Here is a 26,177-nt window from a genome sequence, read left to right on the forward strand (position 1 = left end):
CAGAACCCTTTGGGACATGTGACCAGGATGAGAATACAGAAAAGTAGACTGAGAATGAATGGCCAGATTGATAGGAAGAGAACCAGAAGGGAGCAGTGTCACAAAAACCTAGAGATGGGAGTAGCAAGAAGGGAGTGAGTGATAGCGCCAATGACTGCAGAGGGGTCTAGGAGGATGAAGATTGAGAAGAAGCCACTGGATTTGCAAATAAGAGAGTATTAGTAACTTTGAAGAGAGCAGTTTTAGTGGAATGATAAGGTTAGAAGACAGATTGTAAAGGGTTAAGATGACAGTGAGTAAGTAGACAGTGTATGTACCTATAGTAGAACACCTTTTCAAGAATTTTAGCTATAAAGGGCAGAGCAGATACAGGATGAGAATTAGCAGGAATGGAAGGATCAAATGAAGGTGTTTTTTGTTTTTGTTTTTTCAGAATTGGGGAGACGCAGAGTATGTTTGTAGACAGTGGGGGCAGCTAGGTGGTGCAGTGGATAGAGCACCAGTGCAGGACTCAGGAGCACCTGAGTTCAAATCTCACCTCAGACACTGGACACTCACTAGCTGTATGACCTTGGGCAAGTCACTTAACCCCAATTGCCTCATCCTGGGTCATCTCTAGTCATCCTGATGAATATCTGGTTACTGGATTCAGATGGCTCTGGAGGAGAAGTGAGGCTGGTGACCTACACAGCCCTCCCTCACTCAAAACAAAGTCAAGGGCAAGTCATGTCATTATTTCTCTGATGGCTTGGTCTTCTTCAGCAACGAAGGACAAACACACACAATTGTAGACAGTATGGTCATAGATAAGGAGGTAGAAGGGGAAACCAGATTGTCTGGGTGGACAGATGACAGACTCTGGGAGCGATTTAAATAGTCAAACGCCCTGAGGACACCCCCAGTTAGAGTCAGCACTTCTGGTGAGTGAAAGAAAGAGCTTGCAATCAGAAGTGGCCAAACTCTTCACCTCTTGGTGATGAGGATCAAATTTTTTCTTCTCTTCACAAACTATGCCATCTAGCAACAGAGCTTTCTTCAAAAGATTCTGGTCATGAAAAAGAGGCATGACAACTAGGTGGCTCAGTGAATAGTGCCTGACTTAAAGTCAGAAAAACCCGAGTTCAAATCCAGCCTCAGTCACTAGCTGGATGACTCTGAGCAAGACACTTAATCCTGTTTCCTCATCTGTAAAATGAACTAGCTGGAGAAGGAAAAGGCAAACCATTTTAGTACGTTTGCTAAAGAAAAAGAAAACCTCCCAAAAATGGAGTCACCAAGAGCCGGACACAACTGAGCAGCTCTGGAGTAAGGTCTCATTTCAATCTACCCTGTATTTTCTGTGTGACCTTTGAGCGAGTCATTTCCTTTTTCTGGGCCTCATTTTCACATAAAATGAGAGGACTTGGACTACTAGATTTGAGGACTCTAAATCCTAAGAGGTGCTAGAGGAACAATGGGAAAAGAGAAAGTAGAATGTTGTCTTTAAAGGGGATAGGATTTGACTGTGATTTCATTGGGACTCCCAGGTGAGGAAACTCCCTCCGCTAATGCGAGTTAATATCTTGTCTGAAACTGGTAAGCTCTGAGCGCCTAGGGCCGGTCAGCACGTCCGAGACGGGACTGGAACCTAGAACTTCCTGCCTTCGAGGCCAGCTCTCGGGCCAGTATACTCCGATTTTTTTTAAGCAGCTGTTGTATAGGCAGTGAACTTCAGCATAAATTTATACAAGTACTTCCATAAAAGTAACTTACCCAACCAGAGTGCTGGAGGAGGTGTGGCAGGTAAAGGGCGGGCAGAAAGTGAGGGAGCAGAAACCCCGCCCGCTGGCCCCAGCCGAAAGCAGGAAGCGGGGTGCCGTGGAGCTGAGTCTGGCTGTCATCACTTCGGGGAAAGCCCCTCCCCGCCTCGGCCCCAGGCCTCCGGGCCCCCAGCCTCGGCTGCCTCGGCTGCCTCGGCTGCCTCGCCACCCGGGAGGATGGGGATTCTACTGCCGGAGCTGTCCCGACTCCCGCGGCAGCTTCGGCTCCTCCTGCAGCTCCTGCTGGTGCTGTCCCCGGGCGGCTCGGCCCTGTGGATCCTCGACACCCCGGAGCCGGTGTGCTCGCAGCCGGTGAGTCCGCGGCCCCCGCGCAGAGCGCGAGCTGGGAGCGCCTGAGCCGGGGCAGCGCAGGGGGAGAGTCCGGGCTGGAGAGAAGCGGCGCCAGGGGCCGGCGGGGAAAGTGCGGTTTAGGGAAGGGAGAGTTTTGTGGCGGAGACACAAGTGCGCAGAGGAAGAAAAACTCCCTAGCGAGTCAACTGCCCGGACCGAGAGAGCCTGGAAAGCGATCGTTCCCTGAGGTTGCGCAATCCTGGGATTTAGAACTGAAAGAGCAGGGTTCTTAACCTGTGGGCTTCGAACTTCCAAGGGGTCTGAGTACAGATTTTAGGGAGGTTCTGAGCTCGGATGGGGGAAAATATTCCATCTTTTTAAAATATAAGTTTCCTTTGTAAACCTGTGTATTTTATTTTATACGGCTTAAAAGCATTATTTTGTAAATTGAGACAGCTAGGTGGCACAGTGGGTAAGAAAAGTTCGACTTGGGAGTGTGGAAGACCTGAGTTCAAGGGAACATTTTCTAACTTTAGTGGACCTTTTCCCTGGGCCCCGAATTCTGACCTAACAAGTGGTGTAACCTTGGGTAAGAAGCCACTTAACCTTTTTCAGTCTCAGTTTCCTCATCTGTAAAGTGGGGATAATAATAGCACCTACCTCACAGGGTGTTGTGAAAACCAAATGAGACAAGCAAGTGCCGTATAAATGTTATTGTTATTATAATACAGGATCCATAGACTCATCAGTCTTCCACATAAAAATTAAAAACTCCTAACCCCCAAAACTTTACAGATGAAGCCATTGAGGCCCAGGCCCGGGCCTGGCTTAGTGAAATTTACAGTCTAATTGCTAAAATCATTGAAGGGCCAGTCTAACAGATATGAAGTTACAATTTTACAGTGTGGTGGAAAAATGGAACTCATTAATTCAACAGACATTTATTAAGCTCCCAATATGTGCAAGGTACTTTTGGGAGCAAGGGGCTGCAGGGGAGTGCAAAAGCCAAGTGGCAAGATAAGTGTAAAAAGTGGAAGTTTTGTGAACTGACAGACAAATTGCATAACTGGGCAGGCAAATCTATCTTAAATTCCAGGGTCTTCCAAGGTCCACTTGGAAAGTGGAATTCTGATTCCTTACACATCAAGCCTTGAAGTGAATGGCTATTCTCTTGCCTGTGGTTGGTTCCTTATGGCCGTGAATCTTTAAGGGAAAAGGAGGTAGGGAGGGAAATTGCCAAGGGCCAGCATCAGCTCAAACATCTTGGAGTGATCTTGAGTCCACTGAGGTGTGACTAAGAAATGATGATCCAGCTTTGGTTTTTAAAACAGTTTTTGAGAGCTCTCCGGGCGGTTGGATATCTCCAGCCCACAAGTGGGATCCCCTTCCTGCCTCTGGCCAGCACTCTGTGGTATTAACACAGGGTGTTTGTTAATATCTACTGTGCTAAGCCTGCAGGAAGTGTGACACACCTAAGTGTCAGTTAGTGGTCTGTATTTTGGAAAGCATCCTTTTTAAAAATAACATTGTTTCAGTCTGCTGCACCACATACCTAATGAGGAATATCTCACAACTAGAGATGGGATTTTAGATATAATTTAGTGCAGTTTCCTTGTTTTATAGATAAGAAAACTGAAGCCCAGAGATAAAATAACAGTAAATGATAACTGGAACTGAAACAGGTCTCCTGATGCCAAGTCCAGTGCTCTTTTCACTGTTCTGCTTGGTGTCTGAATCAGAAGATAGGAATTAGAAAAATAGAAACTCTTGTTATCTGAGTTGGTGGGTAATTTTGCAGGTGAGAAGCAAAAGGCATTGGTTATTTGGAAAAAGTTTGGGTGTTTTAAAGTAAAAATATGAAGGATTTGAAAAATGCTTTCATAAGACCCTCTGTGATTAGCCAAGGCAAGGAAACATTTTCTAACTTAGTGGATCTTCTTGGTAGGTTCTGGGCTTCCCTAGGAAATCAACAGACTCAACATTCTTTCAGCAAATATTCATTAAATACCTATAATGTACAAACCACTATACACAATGTGTGTTGTACAAGGTGTTGTAAACCAAGTGTTGATGTAGACCCTTATAATCTAATAGGGGAAAAAGGACATATACATACATGGATGGTGTATAGAGGAATAGTGAGAGAGAAATATATGTAAGGATCAGGTCAGAGAGAACCTTAGATGACAGGAAACCATAAAAAAGTTTTGAGCAGGGGAGTAATAATGGAGAGAATGGAGTGGAGAGAAGGATTCATTAGTCAAACTTTCGAGCTCTCCAAATCCAGATAGGGGAAAGAAAAGGGTGAAGTCTGTCACCTGTCTCACTACCCTCTGTGACTAGATAATACAAGTATACTTATCGCCCTTTTTAAGTCAAAATGGTTAGACTCAGCATGGTTAAGTACCCAAAGTCATACAACTTAATAGTGCTAAGCCAGGTTACAAACTCAGTACTTCTAGTTCCAGGTCCACTATCCCACTATCTGGCTTGGAAATGTTGTTTTGTATGGAGCCATCCATATTCTCCAACCCAGCCCCAATTACAGATTACTGTGTCCAAGACAAGTAGTTTGTAGCCATGGAAGAAAATACAGATGGAGGTGACATTCTCTGTGTTTTAAGGATAACTCTCATCTGGTGATCAAGCCCACATCCTTGGCTCTGAGTAGGCTAATCATTAACCATTCATTAATGTAAACTGTGCAATAAAAAACAATAACCAACAGATACAGGCAAATAAAATAAGATTTTTTTATCTCCTTTAAATCCCTTCCACCACATGTTTTTCAAAATGCCTTGCCAGTTGTTGATATGATTTATTTTAATGTTGACTTTCTCTGAGGTAGGCTGATAGGTGGTTTCTTCTGATGCTGCTATTTTTAAAGAATAATCAGTTTGAGGCGGAAGACCCTACCCTTTCATCACTATTCCCTTATTTATTCAGTGAATATTTATTGAGCGTCTGCTATATACTGAGCATTATATTAGATGCTCAGGAAGAGTAACAAAATCATATTATGCAGTATTAAGCATGAAGGTGGGAAAACAAGAATTGAAATCAAGGAGAAGCAAATAGTTCTGTTTGGCAGGAGTAGTATAATTAAGACAAGGAAAGGCCTATTAGATGAGGGTGGTTTGGTGAGAGGGGAGAAACACATGGGAGCACATGGAGATGAGGCTAAAATATAGGTTAGCAGTCTTGATCCTAGGGAACAGATGATGAAACATACCTCCCTTTCATCTGTGGAAAGGTGAGAGAGTACAGATATAGAATATCTCCTACACTGTCAGACTGTGGCTGTGTCCATTGAGTTTGTTTCTAAGTTTTCTTTATTTAAAGAGGGGGTTTAATGCGGGAAGGGACAAATTAGGAAATGATTATTGTATAAATGCAAAATAAACTTACAAAATTTGAGAAAGAGAAAAAAGAGAAGGTAGGGCCCAGATTTTGAAAGACTTGGAATGCTGGGGGTAAGGAGTTTGGTATTTATTCCTGGGCTGAGAGACTTATCTTCCCAGTCCTCTGTAGCAACTAATACTGTTAGCCACTCTCCTGGTTACTTTTTCCCCTTTGAGTATTGATGTCTCCTGGTTCTCTGGTTTACTGATTCATCATCTGGATCACACTCACTACTTGTGGGGTGCCCCCTCTTCTTTTCTCTCTATCCTCTTTCACTCAGTGACTTCTTTGAGTGCAGTTCCTATCTCTATGCAGATACCTTTGAGGTCAGTATACCCAGATCTGTATATCTAAGCCTCTCTGCTAAACTCCAGTCCCGCATCACTAACTGCCTATTAGGCATGTCCATCTGGATATCCTGTAGGCATCTCAAAGTTCAATCTGTCCAAAACAAAATTCAGTATCTTTCTCTCAAAACCTATTCATTTTCCAAGCTTCTCTATTGCTGTTAAGAGCACTGTTATCCTTCCTATCCTAGGTTCACAACCTTTGTGATCAGCCTCAGCTCCTTACTCTCATTCCATGGGTCCTAGCAGCTGCCAAATCTGGTCATTTCTGTCTCCACAGCATCTCTCAAATCCTCTACCTCCTCTCCATTCAGGCTTTTGGCCTCTTGGCCAGACTACTGTTAGTAGCCAGTAGCCTCCTCATTGGTGTCCCTGTCTCAAGTTTCTTTCCTCTTCAACCTCTTCCACACAGCGGCCAAAGTAACTTCCCTAACATGCAGGGATTGTGTCACACAACCCATCCCACACTGCTTACCAAACTCCAACGGTTCCCCATGCCAGTAGGTTCAAGTACAACTTCCTTTGTTTGGCATTTAAAACTCCTTAGAATCTGGTTGCCTCCTCCCTTTCCAGTCCTAGATATACTGACCTACTCACTGTTTCACATAAAAGACATTCCATCTCCAAAGAGTTTTGAGAGCTTAAATGAGGTAATTAGATAGAAAGTACTTTGAAAACCTTAAAGAGAGACATATCAGTCATTATTATTAATTATCATCATCATTCCATCACCAGGCTTCCAGTCTGGTGATAAGCATTCCCTAAGCCTTCTACTGCACTACTGCTGAATTCAAGCAATGTTTATAGAGCTACACAAGGTTATGGTAGTAAATGTTTAACAGCCAGCTCTCCAGGGGGAAAAAATCTATGCACACACATACACACACGTAAGTAAAATCTGTCTTATTAACACTTTCTTAAGTCTAGACAATCAATAAAACCAAAATCAATTCCTGATTTATATCAGGTACTGATTTCTAAGGTATAAATGCTGACCCTGAAAATAGTACACCTCTGCACTATCTCCTATCTCCATGCCTTCACACTTGATATTCTCTATGCCTGGAATACATTCCCTTTTAATACATTCCCTTTTCACCTGGTTTCCTTCAAGATATAGCTAAAGTAACAACTTCTATTTGAAGTCTTTTTAAAATTTGATTTCATTTCCTCAGATTCTTATCCCCTCCCTTCCATAACCATTCCATAATAGTCTAGTATTTTGTATACGATATACTATATATTTTTGTGTATACATGTTGTCTCCCCCATAGAATGTAAGCTCCCTAGAGGGTAGGGACTGTTTCACTTTTTTCTTTGTATCTCCAGAACTTAACAAAGTGTCTTACTAAATACTTGTTGATTGACTGGTAACCACAATGCCCTGAAATAGTGTTCTGTCTCTGGCCATTTGTCTCGCTTCAGTTGCCACATCTGTCCCCCTCACTGTCTTAGATGATATCCAAAGAGGAATGGTGGGTAATGGACACCCCAAAAGCAGCCATAGCCAAGAGAGAAATTTCACTCAGGAAATCAAGGAGGGGGAAGATCTCAAAAGCACTACCATTTATTAGCTATAATTAACTTCTTGTTTCTCCCACAGGGGCTAAACTGCACTGTCAAGAAGAGTAAGTCTTCCTTTTCTTTTATTCCTTTTTGGCTTATTAATAAAATGATAATCATTTGCAGCAGTACATTACCCTAGCTACCAGCACTTTGGCTTTCGGGTTTACATCATGGATTACAATTAATGCTAGAGAGTATCTTCAAGCTGGTAGAGGTGTGCCTTACTTTAAGTATGCCTCCTATGCCAGTATGAATTTCAAAAACAGATTACAATTATTAAGAGCTTTAAAAAAAATTCACCAAGTGTTTCCACTAAAGAGCCACTGCCCAAGTGAATTTAAAAAGATTCAATTTAAGTTCATTTATTAAAATCAATTATTGTGTAAAGTAAGGTATGTCTTTGGTTTTGCTTGTTTTGTTTGGAACTAGGGAGAAGGAGCTTTTCTGGAAAGAGTTCAGGGATTTTGTACCATCAAAGCTCTTAAAGGAGCTTTGTCTCTCCCTGGTCTAATCTATCCACAGCTTCCCAATTGGTAGGCCCAAAGCACAGGCCTGACTCTGTCCCTCCTCTGCAAAAGAAGCTCCAGTGGCTCTAGGACCAAATAACAACCTTCTCTGTTTGGTATTTAAAGCTCTTCCCTACCTGACTCCAACCTACCTTTCCACTCTTATCATATATTACATGTTAATGCCCAGGCTCCCTGAACTCTATGGTCAAGTCAAGCTGAGACCCATACAATATTCCATCTCCCATCTTTCCCAACTTCATGCTTTCACACGGGCAGTCCCTAGGACACCCCCTCCCCCAAAAATCTAGAATGCAGTCCCTCTTAATTTTGGACCCGTAGGATGTACTGGACTTAGAGTCTGAAAGACCTGAGTTTGAATTCTGCCTCAGACACTTAAATTTTGTAATCCTGGGTAAGTCACTTAATCCCTCTCTGTTTTCAGTTGGCTCATCTGTAAAATGGGGATAATAATAGCACCTGTATCACAAGTTGTTGTGAAGATAAATGAGATAACTTACCTATTATTAGAATCTCTAGCTTCCTTCTCCTACACAACTGCTTGTTTCTCCCCATTCCCAAATTACCTTGTATTTTTTAAATTTATTTTGAATACACTTCTATGTGCATGTGTTGTTTCCCCATCAATAGAATGTAAGCATCTTGAGGCCAGGGACACTTTCATTTCTGTCTTTGAGAATTCCCTGCCTCACACAGCTGTCCATTCCCCTTTTGGACAGTTCTGATGGTTAGAAATATTCCACTTCATAGCAAGTCAAGCTCTGCCTCCCCATAACGTCAACCCTTGGTTCTTACTTTCTTCTCCAAAGGCAAATGGAAGAAGTCACGTCAGCAGCAAACACTTATTATGCTCTTACCAGCACTGTGCTAAATGTCAAGAGTACAAACACGAGCAGAAAGCAAGACAGTCCTTGCTCTCAAATAGGGGTATAAAAAGAAGCTGAACACCTGAGGCAGGAAAGCCAATTGGGAGGAAGAAATGAAAGTCTGTGACTGTGGTGGGTCCAGAAGGCAGAAAAAGTTCAGAGAGCCAGGAGTGCAGCCTGGAAAGGAAAGAAGACATGGCTATCCTGACCAGCCTACCAAAAATGGAAGTTTAAGGAGAAACCAGCCTATCAGATGAAGAGATCCCAGAGGGAGAGGATGCTTCCAATGTGACCTGTAGTCCAGGGATGGAGTGAGCTTCTTCATCATCATCATCATCATCATCACATTTATGTAGTAGCAATTACAAAAACACCAGGACGGACTGTGCTTAAGTGAAAACACTTATGATAAACTCTCTCCTCCCTAGGATCATTAAGTAGTTTTAAACTGATCACATGACCTGAAGCAGTCAGAAAAATCAACTTCCAAACCAATTAGATTTAGGATCATAGATTTAGAGCTAGACGAAAACATAGAGGTCAGTTACTATAACCCCTACAGTTTACAGTTAAGGAAACTGAGGTTTAAGTGACTTCAGAGAGGTTAAGGTCACACAGATAGTAAGGGACAGAGCCAGGATTTGGATCCTCATGCTCTGACTCCCATTTTAGCTTATGCTGCCCCAAATTTCTATATTTCAGGCAATTTGGCCCTCCCTGCCTTCTTGCCAGGATACAAACAGAAGTTTTACTCTCATTGCAGGTACCTGCCTGACTGAGAGTTGGCTCTACCCTCTCAACAGGACACCCTCTCAACCTAAAGATGTCAACATCACGCTGGACTTCAAACACAGCAAAAACGGAGACCTGTTTCCTGTGGTGCACATTGAATGGAAAGTTCGGACAGATGGTAAGTGGCGGGGTGATGGTCAGAGACATTCCAAACATTTTCATTACTGAAATCAGAATTTTGACTTCTGGTTCTGGGTTCTGACATCTGGGTCAGAGGATCATAGAATTAGAGCCAAAAGGGGCCTCAAAGGCCATCTGGTCTGACCCCATTGTTTTTTAAATGAAAAACTGAGGCCCAGAAGCATTAGGAGACCTGCCCCAGGTCATACAGCTCATTAATTGTCAAGCTAGCAGTGGAAGCCAGATCCTTTGTTTCTCAATCCAGCATTATTTTCATTAAGCATTTATCTACGTCTTTGTTTCTTAGTAACACTGATTTGTAAGTAAGCTCTTCACAGCACCATTACATGAGAAGCACTGTGACTAACTGGTTTCAAATCTGGCCTCAGACACAAGGAAGGCTTGTGTTCAAAGCTCATCTCTGATGCCAACTGACTGCCCTGAGCAAGTCTTTTAAGCTCTCAGTGCCCCCCAATAGTTCTCCAAGACATTGGAAGAAGTTTTCTTAGTGGAGTTCTCTATACCAGTGAAATCACAGTTCTGGCCCCCTCCAAAACAACTATCCCACACGTTCCAGTCTCCCCATGGAAATGACACTAACACTGACGCTTTCCTGCTCAGCCAGCATGAAGTTCTTACATCCTTGGCAAAGGGGCAAGTGGTATTTCCCCAGAAGTCCCTGGCAAATAAGCACTAAACATTTACCAACTTCAAGTAGCCCATATTTTTGTTTCATTTTATTTGGCAAAGATGGTGGTGAGGAGATGCCTTTCCTTTTCCCTAAGAGAGGGTTAGGTCTCTTTTAAGGAAGGGTGTCATGATCCCTCTCCCAGCTTAGGAAAGGCAGGGCTCATCACCTCTAACTAGCCACTGACTTAGAAGAAAATGCCCTCACATCCTGCCAGAGAAAGCCCGGACGTCACTGCTCATGCTCCTGCCTTGGGAGATCCAAAGAGATTCAGTTAAATATAGTTTGTTTCTTTGGTTACTCTCCAGGGAATGAGGATTTAGAAAGCAGGAGGGATTGAAGGTCTCATTGGGAATTGAAATGTTTAAACCGGAAATTAAAAGTTAAGTAAGACGGGCAGGATTCTCATAACACTGACCAGACGGAGAGGGAGTGGGGGTGGGAGGAGGGGAGATGTGGTGAGACAAGAAAAACGGTTTGTTAATCTTCCTCCTTTTCTTTGGCAGGCAGCATCCTGTTTCTTCAGGGCGCTGAGCTTTCATTGCTACAAATGAGTACCAATGAGCATTTGTGTGTTGAGTTTACATTTCTAAACCGACTTCAGCAGCAACTGAGACCGGATTTGGAAAGGGTGAGAATTTAGGATTGTATTTTCCTTATGGATCCTAGGATTTATCTCTGTGTATTTTCAGAGTAGTGTTCATGTTTCATTTTTTGAGGTGATGGGGAAAAATAATTTTAGGGGTAGTTCCTTCATCCTAATCAACACATTGGACTGAGGGAAGAAAACTAGCTAAATAATTTATGAAGGAAGCCTGATTCTTGATTGACTGAAAGAAAGCTTGTTGGATGTATGACCATGGGCCAGAACTCCCAGGGGGCCCAAACCCAAATCAGTTTAGGGCAATGTGGAACAGGAAAGATGGGATTCTCTTTGGAAGGTATCATAGCAAAGTAGACAGAGTGTTGGTCTCATAGTCAGGAAAACCTAAATTCTAATCCTGCTAAATTACTTAACCTCTCTTAGCCTGTTTTCTCATCTGTAAATGGGGATAACAGAAAGTGCCTCCCAGACCTGTTATGAGTACCGAATGACATAACATATAAAATGCTCTTTCCACCAATGAGGAGAATATTATGCAAATGCTCCAGGCTTGAAGTCAGGGTTACATATATAAAGCACTTTACAAACCTCAAAACACTATATACATATTAGCTATAATAATAATTATTGTTATGTGGGCGTGGAACACAAAGGAGCTAACACTTCTGATCTAGAGAAAAGGACGGTTAAACTGAGTAGCTTAAAAAGTTAAGGTATTTCGTAACCTCGGAATGGGTAGTTTTCTTTACCACACATATAAAATTACCTTTCTCTGATGAATTACTTCTGAATTTGTATGTTTTCTTTTCCCTTGTAAAAATAAGCTCTAGAAAACACACTATTATGGATTGGTGTGTGTGACCCGTGGATTAGAAGGAAAAGGGAAAGAGATGGCTGCTGTCATTAGGTGGTTAGTTACAGAAGCAGCAACAGAAGAAGGGAAGATGGTCAGCAATCAGAAATGGCAGATCTCTCAACTGTGAGGATCCAAGCAAGGTCAGGGACCTAGAAGAACAAAATAAGCACATGTTGAAGTGCCTCCTATGTGTCAGGTATTGTGCTAAGCATTTTAAAAAATATATTTCATTTGATCCTCACAACAACCCTGGAAAGTAAGTGCTATTTTTATCCCCATTTTACAGTTGAGGAAACTGAGGCAGACAGGGGTTAAGTGACTTGCCCAGGGTCACAGAGCTAGTAAGTATCTGAGACAGGATTTGAACTCAAGTCTTCCTGACACAAAGCCCAATACTGTACTCACTGAGCCACCTAGCTCTCTCTAGGCTCATAATGCCACAGATAGAGGAGTCATTCTAGTTTAATTGGAGTTCAATGAGCAGTGCAAATATTTAGAAGGTAATGAAATGTGAAAACCCTAGAGCTAGTCCTCCTGAATTGGTTCCAAAGAAGAGCTAGTGTGTCAGGAAGCTGTTCAGCAAGTCCTTCTCATATGATTGAAGGAGGTCCCTGTCACTGGACCAATGCTACCAGATAAAGAGAGCAAATTTAAGAAAGCACAGAAATGGATTCTTCACACCACCAGTATGGATTCCTTCCTGCACCCCCAAACAAAGCTTCCATCCAGCTCTTCTAGGATACCAGATAATACTGAATGCTCCTCACCTGATAATATTGTGTGTTGTACCTTTTCATGAATCTCTTTACTAAAACCATACCGAAAGGAAAACAGGTTAGGAGAATAGCATTATCAGCTCAATTTCCTCCAATTCTTGTTCTCATTTCTAATTAAATAGGGGATTGGGAAGGGGAATGTGCTGAAGGAAAGAACTCAGGCCAGCACAGAACTCCAGGAACGCATGGCTAGAGATGAACTCACAGATGTGAACATTTCACCACTGAGCTGGTGCTCAAAATTTGCTTACTTCATCACTGACTTGTGGCTGTGATTTGATTTCTTTGAAGCAAGGCAAGACTATTTAGTTCCTAATGAGTTAAACTTCCCACCATTCCAGGGGACTAAGGCTCCTCACTTTCATTTTGGGGGAGGTTAAGGGACTTTTCTAATATCCATAACAGGGCCAAAAATAGCAAACAAACCTGATATTCCCCAATCCACCTTGGCTCCTTGGATCACACTGCTTTGCTGGTGGTGAGATCTCCAGCACTGCTGCTTAGATAAATGGCAATGACCCTCAAAGTTGCAGGATTTAGAGTGAGGTCACCTCCTATGACCTGCTAGAGTAGTTAGGAAAAAACTTTCTCATCTAAACCCTGTAGGTGCCCAATTCCCAAGAGGAGGTAAATACTAAATACTGTTTCTCTTTTACCCAGGAACCCTGAGGGTCTTCCCCTCCCAGTTTGATTTCTTTTTATTAAAAGGGGCCATCCCTTGAGTAATTACTTAAAGAGGCCTATTCACTGAATGGGTGTATCTCCCTCAAAGTGAGAATGTGATAAGACCTTAGCTTAAAAGGGCCAAGTTCTCATACTGCATCCTGGGCTATCTCCAGTCATCCTGGTGAATATCAGGCCACCGAACCCAGATAGCCCTGGAGGAGAAAGTGAGGCTGGTGACCTTGCACAGCCCTCCCTCACTCAAATCAAAGCCAACTGAAAGTTATGTCATCATTTCCTTGATGTCATGGTCCTCTTTGAGAAGGAAGGACAAACACAACACATGAGGCTATCCATTGCAACAGCTACATAATAGTTCTAGAGTTAAAGATGATGGGATGAGTTATTACATCTCTTGCCTCAAATTCTTCTCTACCTCTTGGAATTCTGTACCCATAAACAACTCCTGCTGCCAGTGAAAAACTGAAGCACAGAAAAAATAGATTAGCATCTTTATAGGATACTGAAGGTGGCAGAAGGGGTGCTTTTTTTTTTTATCATGGATGGAAAAGATATTTCACTCTCTTTTTCAGTGGCAATTCACCTTCAATAACTTTGTGGTGGAGCCTGGCCAAGAATATGAGATAACAGTGCATCACTTGCCCAAACCAATGCCCAATGGAGATCCAAACCACAAGTCTGTGCCTTTCCAGGTGCCAGGTAAGAGACCTTCCTGTTCAGGTACACCTTTCCTCACCCTATTTTTGGGCTCTTGAGAAGTTGCAAGTTGTTCAGACTTTAGCTCTTCTACTCAGCAAAACCCAAACAATTACTGCTATTGTCAAACTGCATCTGCCTAAAGAAGAAAATAAATGTCATGGATGTTGGATTGCTCTGCAGCGTCTGGCTTGAAGCCTCATCTCCCTCTGGGCAAACTGAACCCCTTTCTTAATTGTTGAGAAACCAGCATTGGGCAGGAAGGATCCCAGGAGAGTTGTACACATGCAGAAATCCCTGCCTCCTTTTAGGGAGTTAAACTAAATCCAGGGAAACCATCACAAAAATCACCCAGTGGCAACATATGTTGAATAAACTGCTACTCTCTCATCATAATATTATAATATTATTAATATAATATATTATAGTATCTAATCTATATTATAATATTCTATAATATTAATATATTATTATTTCATAGCACTTTAAGGTTTGCAGAAAGGACCAAATTAGATGACCTCAAAGGTACCTTCCAGCTCCAGACCCTATGTATAATAACAGCTCTGTGAGGTAGGGTTTTTCCCCCCTTTACCATATATTTTTATTTTGTTAAATATTTCCCAATTAGATGTAAAAAATTTTAACATTCATTTTTTTAAATTTTGAGTTTCAAATTCTCCCCCTTCTTCCCATCCCTCCCCCATCTCTTGAGAAGTCAAACAATAGGGTATCAATTATACATGTGAAGTCATGCAAAACATGCTCACATATTAGCCATGTTGCAGAAGAAAAGATGCACAAAAAATCCCCAAGAAAAATAAGGAGGCAAAAAGTATACTTCAATCTGTACTCAGAGTTTATTGGTTCTCTGAAGGTGAATAGCATTTTTCATCATGGGTGCTTTGGTATTGTCTTGGATCGTTGCCTTGATTGGTGTAGCTAAGTCTTTCACGGTTGTTCATCATTATGATACTACTGTTACTGTGTACAACGGTTCTGCTGTGATGTAGGTTGTACAGTTACAATTTTCACCACTTTTCAGATGAGGGAACTGAGGTTCAGAGAAGTAAGAGGTTATCACACAACTATTAAGTGTCAGAGGCAGGATTTGAACCCATATCTCTCCAGATTCCATCCTTCTTGCCCCTGAGCCCTGCTGCCTTCTACCTAAGTACATACATACCATAAGACCATAGAATCACCCAGGTAATAAATAGCTAAGGATAAATTTTAAGCTTATATCTTCTGACTTCAATAATCTTTCATCCCTGGACAATTGTATTTGCTTCATAACTGGTCTCTAATTAACACGTGTTTTTTGAGTACTTACTCCAGGCAAAACACTGCCCCCACCTCCAATCCATCCTAAATAGATATCTCCTAGAATCATAGAATTATAGAATTTAAGAGCTCCAAGGAACCTAAGAAAACATCTATTTCATCTGTTTCATATCATAGATGAAGGAAACTCAGATCAAAAGAAGTGATGGGTCTAGGGTTATATAAATGACAAATGTCATTTTGCACACATCACCCATCACCTTCTCAAAAAACTTTGGTTTCCCATTGCTTATGCTGCCTAGGTCCAGTGTTTATCCAGGTACTTGAGATGCCTCTGCCCCACCCCCATCCCCACCTCTCTCTCTCTCTCTCTCTCTCTCTCTCTCTCTCTCTCTCTCTCTCTCTCTCTCTCTCTCTCTCTCTCTCTCTCTCTCTCCTGTGTAGAATTCTCTCTCTTCACAGACCAAAGTCCTTTCTTTACTTCAAGAATTAATTCAAAGTCATTCCTCAATTGATAAATGGTAAAAGGATATGAACAGGCAATTTTCAGAGGAAGAAACTAAAGATATCTATAGTCATATGAAAAAATTCTCTAAATCACTTTTGATTAGAGATATGCAAATCAAAACAACTCTGAGGTACCACATCACACCTATCAGATTGGCAAACATGACAACAGGAAGATGATAAATGTTGGAGAAGATGTGGGAGCGTTGGAATGCTAATACACTGTTGGTGGAGCTGTGAGCTGATCCAACCATTCTGGAGAGCAATTTGGAACTATGCCCAAAGGGCTACAAAAATATGTATACCCTTTGACCCAGCAATAACGCTTCTAGGACTGTATCCTAAAGAGATCATAAAAATGGGAAAGGGTCCCACGTGTACAAAACTATTTATAGCAACACTCTTTGTGGTGGCCAAAAACTGGAAATCAAGGGGATGCCTATCAATTGGGGAATGGCTTAATAAATTATGGTATATGAATGTAATGGAATACTATTGTGCTGTAAGAAATGATGAACAGGATGACTTCAGAGAGGCCTGGAAAGACTTATATGATCTGATGCTGAGTGAAAGGAGCAGAACCAGGAGAACTTTGTGCACAGCAATGACCACAGTGTGCGAGAGTTTTTTCTGGTAGACTTGGAACATCATTGCAATGCAAGGACTTAAAAAAAATTCCCAATGGTCTTCTAAGGCAAAATGCCTTCCACATCCAGAGAAAGAACTGTGGAATTCAGTCGCAGAATGTAGCAGATCATTTGTGTGTGTGTGTGTGTGTGTGTGTGTGTGTGTGTGTGTGTGTGTGTGTGCACTGGTTTATTAGATGATTTTTCCCACTCATTTTAATTCTTCAACACAGCATGACTATAGTGAAAATGTATTTAATAGGAATGTATGTGTAGAACCTATCCAAAATTGTATGCCATCTTGGGGAGGGAGGGGGGAAGGAGGGGAAAATAATAATCTAAGTTATATGGTATATTGTAGAACACTGAAAATAAATAAAATTAATTTAAAAAAAAATAATTAATTCAACTCCACCTCCTGCGTAAAGCCTTTCCTGACCACTTGCGTCATTAGTGAGCTCTCCTCCTTCTGGATTCCTGTACCACTTACTGTTGGCACACATGATCATTCTTTACATACTTCTGTTTATTCTTTCTCTGGATGCAGGTAGCTTCTTCTGTCATATGTCCTTTGTGGTTAATGTGGGTATTCGTAATAGTCAAAGTGACTTATTCACTCAAAGTTGTTCTTAAAACAATATTGCTGTTACTGTGTATAGCATTCTCTTGGTTCGGATCGTTTCAGTCTTCATTGATTTTGTGCAAGTCTATCCACGTTTTTCTAAGATCATCGAGCTCATCATTTCTTATAGCACAGTGGCATTCCATCATAATCATATACCACAATTTGTTCAGCCATTCCCCAATTACTGGACTTTGCCTTGATTTCCAATTCTTTGCAGTGATTCTTGTTCTGAGTCTCCTGTAGCATTTCCCAAGCAAAGAAAAAAACGTTAAGATGGTAGGGAGGCTGAGGAGGAGAAAAAAAATGAAGGTTATTACCAAGGCTTTCCCATTTTACCAACAGTAAGGGAAGGCAATCTAGAAAACAAAAAGCTCTAGAGATGTACTGGAAAGAGTCAGGTCTGAAATGATCTCAAGAAAAATGGCCTTGAATCAAAAGTGCCTATTGATAGCAGCTCTTTTCGTGGTGGCAAAGAATTTGAAACTGAGGAGATGCCCATCAGCTGGGGAATGGCTGAACAAGTTGTGGTATATGAATGTGATAGAATACTATTGTGCTATAAGAAATGATGGGCAGGTGGATTTCAGAAAAACCTGGAAAGACTTAGATGAACCGATGCTGAGGGGAGAGAATATTGTACACAGTAACAGTAACACTGTGGTGATCAACTGGGATTGACAGCTCTTCCCAGCAATGCAGTGATCCAAGACAATTGCAAAAGACTCATGATAGAAAATGCTATCCACACCCAGAGAAAGAACTATGGAGTCTGAACGAAGAACAAAGCATATGATTTTCACTTTTTTTTTTGGTTTTTGTGGCTTTTCCCTTTTGTTGTTTCTTCTTTCACAACATGACTAATCTCAAATATGTTTCCACGATTGCGCATGTATAGTTTGTATCTGATTGCTTGCTGTCTTGGGGAGGGAAGGGAGAGAAGGAGAAAAAGGTGGAACTCAAAAAAATGAATGTTGAAAACTCTCTTTACATGTAATTGGAAAAAAATAAAGCACTATTTTCAAAAAAGAAATAGGCTACTGCTCCCAAGGTTTTGGAACCTGAAAGAATCTGCCTCACAGCCTGATACCTAATAGACTTTCTTTTTCTTCCTCCCTTGCAGACTGCAGAGACCCCAGAATGAGAGTGACTCTCCCCTGTGTGAGCTCAGGTAATTGCTGTCTTCCCCCTTTCCAGGTTGTTGAGGTTTAAATTTGAAGTGGGAGTGGGAGATGGAAAGGGTCAAATATCCAACCCCTGAAAAGGTGCCTAGCCCTGATAATCATCTCTGCCTCTTCCCTGATCTGTTTAGTTTTTTTCTAAGTTTTATTGGTGTCTTTTGTTTTTTAGACCAGTCATTTCCTATAAAGCAGCCCACAATGCCTTTCAAAACTTTCCCTTGTAACAAAGAAAAAGTTAAACAAAACCTAGAAATGCAGTAATTACATCTGATAGTGTGTAACATTCTCTACCCATATGTCCTGCCTCTTCATGGAGGGGATGGAAGTTCTTTTCATCTGCTGTCTTCCTGGCCCCTTTCTGCACTCCCTGCAGGAAGCCTGTGGGAGCCTGGCATCACAGGAGAAAGGCTAAAGAACAATTCCCTGCTGGTGAGTTTTAACCTGTGGAATGAATCAACCACTTACAAGATCCTCGTGAATGGTTTTCCAAACAAAGACACCAGAAGCTGTTATGAAGACATTCAGTTCATTACCCAGGTAACTTCCCCTTTGAAACAGCCCCAAACCAACTACATCCTGATGCCTTCTTCAAACAGTCCCAGTGCAAAACCTGCTGGACTGGGACTGGGGAGACCTGGTTTTGAGTCTGCCATGTGTTATTAATGTTTTTATTATTATGGTTTTTATTTTTATTTTATATATACTCTGCCACTTGTTATTAATATTTTTATCATTTTTTATTTTTATTTTATATAGAAATATATAACTATATAATTGTTATTCATTTTTATTTAATGTTTTTATATCACTGTTTAATAATGTTATTGATTTAAGGTTTACAAAATGCTTTAATACATTATTTAATTTGATCTTCACAATAACCCTAGGAGTCCAGGATTATTATCCCCATTTTATAGCCCATGGTAGAATTTGAACCCAGGTTTCCTGACTTAAAAGTCTAGTGTCCGTTTTACTACCTCTATCATTAACCCTGTGACTTTGGAGAAATCACTCCATCCCACTGAAGATAAATTTCCTCATCCCTAAAATAAACAATTCTGGCTCTCCCGACCTCATATTCCCAACCCCTAAACTTCCACTGATGATTGTCCTTTCCTTTTTTCTCCCCTATGCCCTTCCCTACCCTACTCCACATTTATTCTCCAATACCTTTTCTTCCTCCTTTCTCTCCCCAGCCCAGACAAGATTTTCACAATCGGATGAATGTCACATTTCCCTTGCAAAATGTGAATGCCTGCTGCCAGTACAGTATACAGGTAAGACCCTAAGTCCAGGGAATGGCCCTGTCAAAGACAGCAGTGTACCTTCCTGATGTGGGAGTCAAGTGAGGAAGTTACACTGGCCAAAGGGAACTCGGAGGACATAGGATTATTCTCTCTCCAAGTAGAGAAGATAGATTCTCTGCAAATAAGGCACTCTAAAATTTTCTCAGTGCTCCTTCTCTACCCTATTTGCTTCTATCCCAAAGTAATCTACCACATGGGCATGTGTCAATTTTGGGTAGAAAATCAAGTGTAGAAATCGTCTAGCTTGAGAAGAGAAAGCTTTCGTCTTCTGGAAACCTTATCGTATCTTTCGTAGCAACAAAACTCCCCATGCTAAATTCAACAGATAACATGGTTTAATTTTGTCAAGTCAAACCACGTAGTTGTTACATCCCTAAGTGGCAGCAGGGAACACTTGCATGTGCTATCACCTACATTTTGGGGGTTGTTTTTGCTTACCCATTTTGGTACTTTCTATAATTTTTGGAGGGAGGTTGCTTGTGCTGTCTTTGTGTTGTTCTTGTCCATATATTTGAATATTTGTGTGGGTTGGACAATAAAATTTATGGGTATGCATTTTTTCTAAACTAAAAGAAACTCTCTTGTAGCCAACATCTTGTCTAGACATTCTCTGAAGAGTCTCTTGTTTGAGCAGAGCCAGCAGTAGACAGTCAGTCAATTAGCATTTATTAAGTGCATAGGATACACCAAGTACACAAGGCTGACTTTCTTCTCTCTTGTGTCTCTGTTACCCCAGATCCAGCCATTCTTTAAGAGCTGTCCGAATGACTGCCTTAGACACACACTGTCCATCCCTTGCCCAGTGCTACCATCACCAACACCCAGTAAGATGGGTCCCTTCCCACCTGAGTCATTGCTGGAGGGATGGGGAAGGGGCTGGAAAGAGGCAAGAGTCTGGGCAGTTCCCAGTCTGTGTTCTGGATGGCTTATAACTTTTTTCCTTTTGTCCTTTCTTTGTTCACTTTGTAGCCTGTCCTCCAGGTAAGCAAGCCCAAGCCTTGTCCTAGAGCTCTGCACAGGGACACAAATGTGCCATGTGAGTAGCCACCTCTTGCGACTGAGACAGTGGAGGAGCAAGGTGACCCTAAAAGTCATTTGACAAACACTTACACCTTGCCTGCTGTATGGCCTGCTGGGATATCCATTCCCTTTTCTGTGTCAGCTTTCTCACTTGCAAAACTCAATCCAATAAACATTTACTAAGGGTTTCCTGTATATTGTGAGTGTCATGAAAGTTTAGATGTTGGTCTCTGCCCTTATAGAGCATAGAAGGTAATGTAATAAAAGTCCATTTGTTTTTAACATTTTAAGATTTTACAAAGCACTTTCATCACAACTTTGAGATGATATAATTATTATCACTTCCATTTTAGAGATAGGGAAACTGAGGCTATGAAAGGTGACATAGTCATAGAGATGGTAAATATTAGAGCTGGTGCTAGAAGCCAGGTCTCCTGACTTTGGAGTTCAATGTTCTTTCCATTGTACCAAACTTACTTTTGCAAAATGTTGGCATGTAGAATTATTAGCATTTGTACATAGTGGTGTGGATCATAAACATTGACTGACTGATTCACAGAGGATAGACTCTGAAGGACCAGGTAGGAGGGGTAGCAGGGTTGTTAGATACAGTCCTTCCATCCATCTCTCACTGGTTTCCTTTTGCCATAGATGATGTGTCACTGTGGGTTTATTGGTTTATCACCGGCATCTGTATCCTGCTGGTGGGTTCTGTCATACTCCTGGCCATTTGCATGACTCGGAGGAAGCCTGGTAAGGAACAGAGTAGCTGAGGCATTGAAATGTCCTTAGCTTTTAGTTTTGTGTTTCTTCTCATCTATTGCTCTCCCTCTTTTCCTTCTTCCCACTGCCCCAAAGCTAAGTACCATATATGAGGATGAGGCCAGGTCCCCCTTTACCCAGATCTCTTCACTCCCAGATAAGATAGAGGCTTCCTCTCCCTCTCTGTTTCCTCCCCATAACTACAGATGAATTCCCAACAAGTCCTTACTAGGATGGAGTTCCCCTGGAGTAAAAGGTCAGGTAGCCATAAATGAAATGCTACACTGTAATTAAAGCTGAGGATGAATATTTGAGATTCTCATACTGTTCCTTGGTTAGCACTACATATATTCTAAGCAAATTAAATACTGGACCTGAGGTTCAGAAGTATTTGATTCCAAGTTTCTTGACCAGTCCCCTTCCTCTGTGTCACTTGAACACATCATTTACTTTTGCAGGCCATAAATTCGCTTAACCCCCCACACACAAACAAAAAGGGGGCAGGAAATTATTATAATAGGAGGATAATTATTGAATAATAGTTAAGTCTTGATTATCTAGTTAGAGTGACATCCAGATCCTTTAGTTCTCAATTTCTTTTTTGCTATAAGAATTTTGACCATTTCCTCAAGCATGAATGGTTAACAGGAAAGAAAACACTGTTCTGTCCTTCTTGCCCATTGTGAACAGTTCTATGGAGGGAAAAGGCTGAAAAAGTAGAGACTGAAGTGGGTGTCTTAAATATTTGCTTTGTTTTTTTTATGGACATGGGTAATTCCATATCCTTTCTTAACAGACATGCATATTAGTAAGGGATGACTTTCTTTTTTTATCAAGCATTGCATCACTGTGGTTTAGGCTTGCTTAAGTAAGACTATTTGCCTTCCTCTTCTCAAAAAATATAAGGAGGAAATATCAGTAAAGAACTCAGCAAGGACTGCTTGTAAACACTTTTCTGTACAAGACTTAAGCTTTTAGCACTGATGCTTTTGGGGAAAATACATTCCCTAAAGTGCACATTCTAATAATGTGTGGAATAGGAAGAGTAGGTCTACAAGGGAATTAGGTTGAGTCTGGACTTGGTCCCAGATTAGGGTTCAATATTCATTTATTTCGTTGATCTAGGCCAAAGTCAGGCTTCCTAGGGAGCTCCTGCCCCATCTCTTCCCCCCAGAATTGTGCAAGACTTCCCTCTGGTAATCAGTGACACTTTCCTCTCTCCACTTTTATGCCAGTTGGGACCAGGAAGAGGGAGGTGAAGTTATGAGTGCAGGAACTCTCCCATCCCAGCTTTTGCCATACTGTGTCCCCACTTTCCTTCTAAGAGAGCAGTTCTAGCATAAGACGACTCGGTTCTTTGCTATTCTAATTTATTATTTCATCTTAGGGTTTTCCTCTGATAAACCTGAAAATGACACCAAACACCCTGGCAAGTACCTCTTTTTTGTTGTTGTTTTGATTAATTGATTTTTGGTCTTTGTTTTGGATTGGGGGATTTGGGGGTGGGGATTGTTTCTTAAGAGAGCAGCACTATTAAGGCTAATTCTTGTTACATTTTGGGCATAACAGCTGATCCCCTATCATATACCATTCTAAAATCCCTTCAAGAGAAGACTCACAAAGGACCTATTCCTCATAAAAACCCTCAAGATACTTCCTTGAATCCACAATGGGATTTCAGGAATAGTGGCTAACCTGGGCAGAGGAGCCCCAAACATGAAGGCAGAGAAAGAATCATTATAGAGAAAAAGCAAGGTGAAAAAATGGTATTTTCACAGAACCCAAGTTAGAAGAATTTAAATCAATTCAAATCAACATTTTCCAAATACTGATTACATGGGAGGCACTGTGCTATGTATTGAAGATAGAAAGACATAAACAAAACAGTCCCTTTCTGCCCTTAAGAAGTTATTTTACTGACAGGATATGACATGTACACAAATAAACATAATACAAGGTAATTTGAGAGAAGAAAGAGCTGAAATAGTACCAGTAACAAAAGCAGGCTTGAGGAAGGAAATGCTTGAGGCAAGGTAAGGATTCTGAGAGGTGGAGGATAGTCAAAGCATGTATGAACTCTGAGAGGCAAGAGACAGAACATTTGATTCAGGGCGCAACTATTGGTCTCATTTGGTTACAACACAGATTGTGTAAAGGGGAATAATATGACATAAGACTTAAAAGAAGCCTGATTGTCAAGAGCTTTAATCACCATGTTGAGAAACTTTTCTTTTTGTATCCCAAATAATATCCCAGGCCCACCAAAGGTTTTTGAATAAAGGAGTGACCATGCAATAGTATAAGGGATGGATTGGAGGGGCAGAGAGAATAAAGGCAGGGAGAAGAAGTAAGAGGCTGTAACACTGGTCTAGGACAAATCTTAGAAGCCATTTGGTTCAACACATACATAAGTAGTTCTTTCTATAACATTCCCAATAAGTGACTATCCAAATTGTCTTTGAAGTCCTCTGATGATCTAGAACTTACTACCTCTAGGGACTGCCTACTTTTGTACACCCCTAACTGTTTTCTCTATAACTTCAAAATCTACCTCTCTGAAGTCTCTCAAGAGAAGTACCTCTACATACTAAATATATTCCGTTTCATGAGCCTTCCCTCTGATTCTTGTTAAAATGATGACAGTGATGAAGTAGGGGAGTATGATGAAGAGAGGAGGCAGTTTCCTAGAAAAGACAAACATGTTTGATGCTGTTTGTCTTTAAGTTTTGGTGCATTTGTTTTACACTAAAATGTCATTATTCTAACAACAAAAATAGGCAAAGACCTCTGTGCTTAGGCCAAGTGTAAATGAGCTCCCTTGGTATAACATAGTACAAAGCCCTAAGCATTTGGCAGTCTCAGCAGATAGACTGACTTGAATTTGAGCTCCATATTTCAGCCAATAGAAAGGATATTCAGCATTGGAAATGATACTAATTTAAACTGTTGGGGTGGGGGACTATTCTCGTTTCTTTCAGAAATTCCACCCCTGGATGACCAGACTCCTCCACCCTTAAAGCCCCGGAAAGTCTGGATCATTTATTCAGCTGATCACCCCCTCTATGTGGATGTGGTAGTCAAGTTTGCCCAGTTCCTCATCACTGTCTGTGGGACTGAAGTGGCCCTGGACCTGCTAGAGGAGAAGTTGATCTCAGAGGTGGGAGTCATGGCTTGGGTGAGTCGACAGAAGCAAGAAATGGAGGAGAGTAATTCCAAGATCCTCATCCTGTGTTCCCGAGGCACCAGAGCCAAGTGGCAGGCAATCCTTGGCTGGGAAGAACCTGCTGTTCAGCTCCGGTATGACAGGTGGAAACCTGCTGGGGACCTATTCACAGCTGCCATGAATGTGATCCTTCCAGACTTTAAGAAACCAGCCTGCTTCGGCATGTATGTGGTCTGCTACTTTGATGGCATCAGTGATGAGGCTGATATCCCTGACCTATTCAACATCACCTCTAAATACCCACTGATGGAGAAGTTTGAGGAGGTTTATTTCCGGATCCAGGAACTAGAGATGTTTGAGCCAGGTCGAGTGCACCGGGTTAGGGAGATCACTGGTGAAAACTACCTCCAAAGTCCCAGTGGCTGGCAGCTCAAAGAAGCAGTACAGAGGTTCCGGGAATTTCAGATCAAATGCCCCAACTGGTTCGAACAGGAGAATCTCTGTTTGGAGGATGAAGACAACTTGTCATTGCTGAGTGAAGAGATGATTGAGGAGTCACTATTACCATCAGGAGGGAGAATAATGAAACAGGTGCCTCTGGTACAGGAACCTTCTCCTGAGGACCATTTAGTGGTGGACCTCTTTATCAATGAGGAAGAAGGGGTCTCTAGACTGGACACTCAGTTTCTGCCCCAAGGGGCTACAGTCACCCACCAAACAATAATCCCCATAGAAGAGGCTCAACTGACTTCTATAGTGGAACCCTTATATAGGAATGGTGATAGTAAAGCCAGGCGACAGGCAGTGGTAGGTGGAGATGACATGGAAGGTGTCCCTCTGATGGAGACCAATGTTACCCATCGAAATAGTGTATTCCTTCTCCCTATGGACTCTGAAGCTTCCCCTTTCTCCAGTACTCCAGTTCCTTCCCCCAACTGCCTCCCACCTCCAGTGAGAGAACAACTAGAGGGTTTAATGTATTCCCTCTTCCAGCAGAGTCTAAGAAACTCAGGTGAGGAAGAATGGGAAAGACAGCAACTGGTCTTCAATGACCCTTATACACCCTATGAGGAAGAGCAGAGGCAATCAGTAGAGTCTGATCAGGGCTACATCTCCAGGAGCTCCCCACAGCCTCCCGATGGATTTGTGGAAAAAGAGGAGGAGGAAGAAAAGGAAGAGCAAAATGCAGATATAGCTACAGAGTTTCCCTCTCCCACTGTTTTGGAGAATCTGAAGAGCCTTCAACAGCAACTGTTATTCCAAGAGATACAACAGAATCCTAACTGGGGCTGCCTAGATGGAAGGAGGTTATCTACAGAATTGTAGTCATCCTATTAAGTGTGTTATAGGTCTGGGTTATCAAAGACACGGAGAAAGAAAATGCACACCTGTAATCCTATCCTGATCCTAATGATGAGAATCTCAGGAATAAACTTTCCTCTTTTAAATGTAAGTGTATTCCTCCTAAAATTGCCCCCTTTGTAAACTTGTCTGACTCCTTCCCAGTGACTTAGCACTGAAGTATCAATTAATTCCCAGGGATGAGCTATTGCCTGCCCATATTAGGGGGAAAATACTGATAGGAAACAGAATAAAAAAGATATAAAATACCAAAAGGAAAAAGAGTCTAAAACCCTCAGGTCTGTTTCTGGTGTTAATATAAATATAAAACAGTTAGGTGGTGGGAGAGGATT

At 41.6% G+C, this 26,177-nt stretch overlaps 1 protein-coding gene across 1 annotated transcript; it reads left to right on the forward strand.

The window, feature by feature from the left end:
- The first annotated feature begins 1,829 nt into the window (after positions 1-1,829).
- Positions 1,830-25,936, forward strand: IL17RA (interleukin 17 receptor A). Its single transcript, XM_072650154.1, has 13 exons — positions 1,830-2,111; positions 7,443-7,467; positions 9,562-9,708; positions 10,905-11,029; positions 13,891-14,017; positions 18,174-18,221; positions 18,605-18,768; positions 19,428-19,508; positions 20,275-20,362; positions 20,508-20,519; positions 21,210-21,311; positions 22,708-22,749; positions 24,299-25,936. The coding sequence occupies exons 1-13, from the start codon at positions 1,977-1,979 to the stop codon at positions 25,807-25,809; spliced, it is 2,607 nt and encodes an 868-aa protein (XP_072506255.1). The 5' UTR covers positions 1,830-1,976; the 3' UTR covers positions 25,810-25,936.
- The last annotated feature ends 241 nt before the right edge of the window (positions 25,937-26,177 follow it).

This window comes from Notamacropus eugenii, chromosome 3 (assembly GCF_028372415.1).
Source record: "Notamacropus eugenii isolate mMacEug1 chromosome 3, mMacEug1.pri_v2, whole genome shotgun sequence".
Lineage (NCBI taxonomy): Eukaryota > Metazoa > Chordata > Mammalia > Diprotodontia > Macropodidae > Notamacropus > Notamacropus eugenii.

Bases quoted from the DNA above. Each gene is read 5' to 3' on its own strand.
- IL17RA (XM_072650154.1), top strand. From the start codon at position 1,977: ATGGGGATTCTACTGCCGGAGCTGTCCCGACTCCCGCGGCAGCTTCGG. The intron at 7,468-9,561 runs GTAAGTCTTCCT...CTCTCATTGCAG, and splicing joins AAACTGCACTGTCAAGAAGA to GTACCTGCCTGACTGAGAGT. The intron at 9,709-10,904 runs GTAAGTGGCGGG...TTTCTTTGGCAG, and splicing joins ATGGAAAGTTCGGACAGATG to GCAGCATCCTGTTTCTTCAG.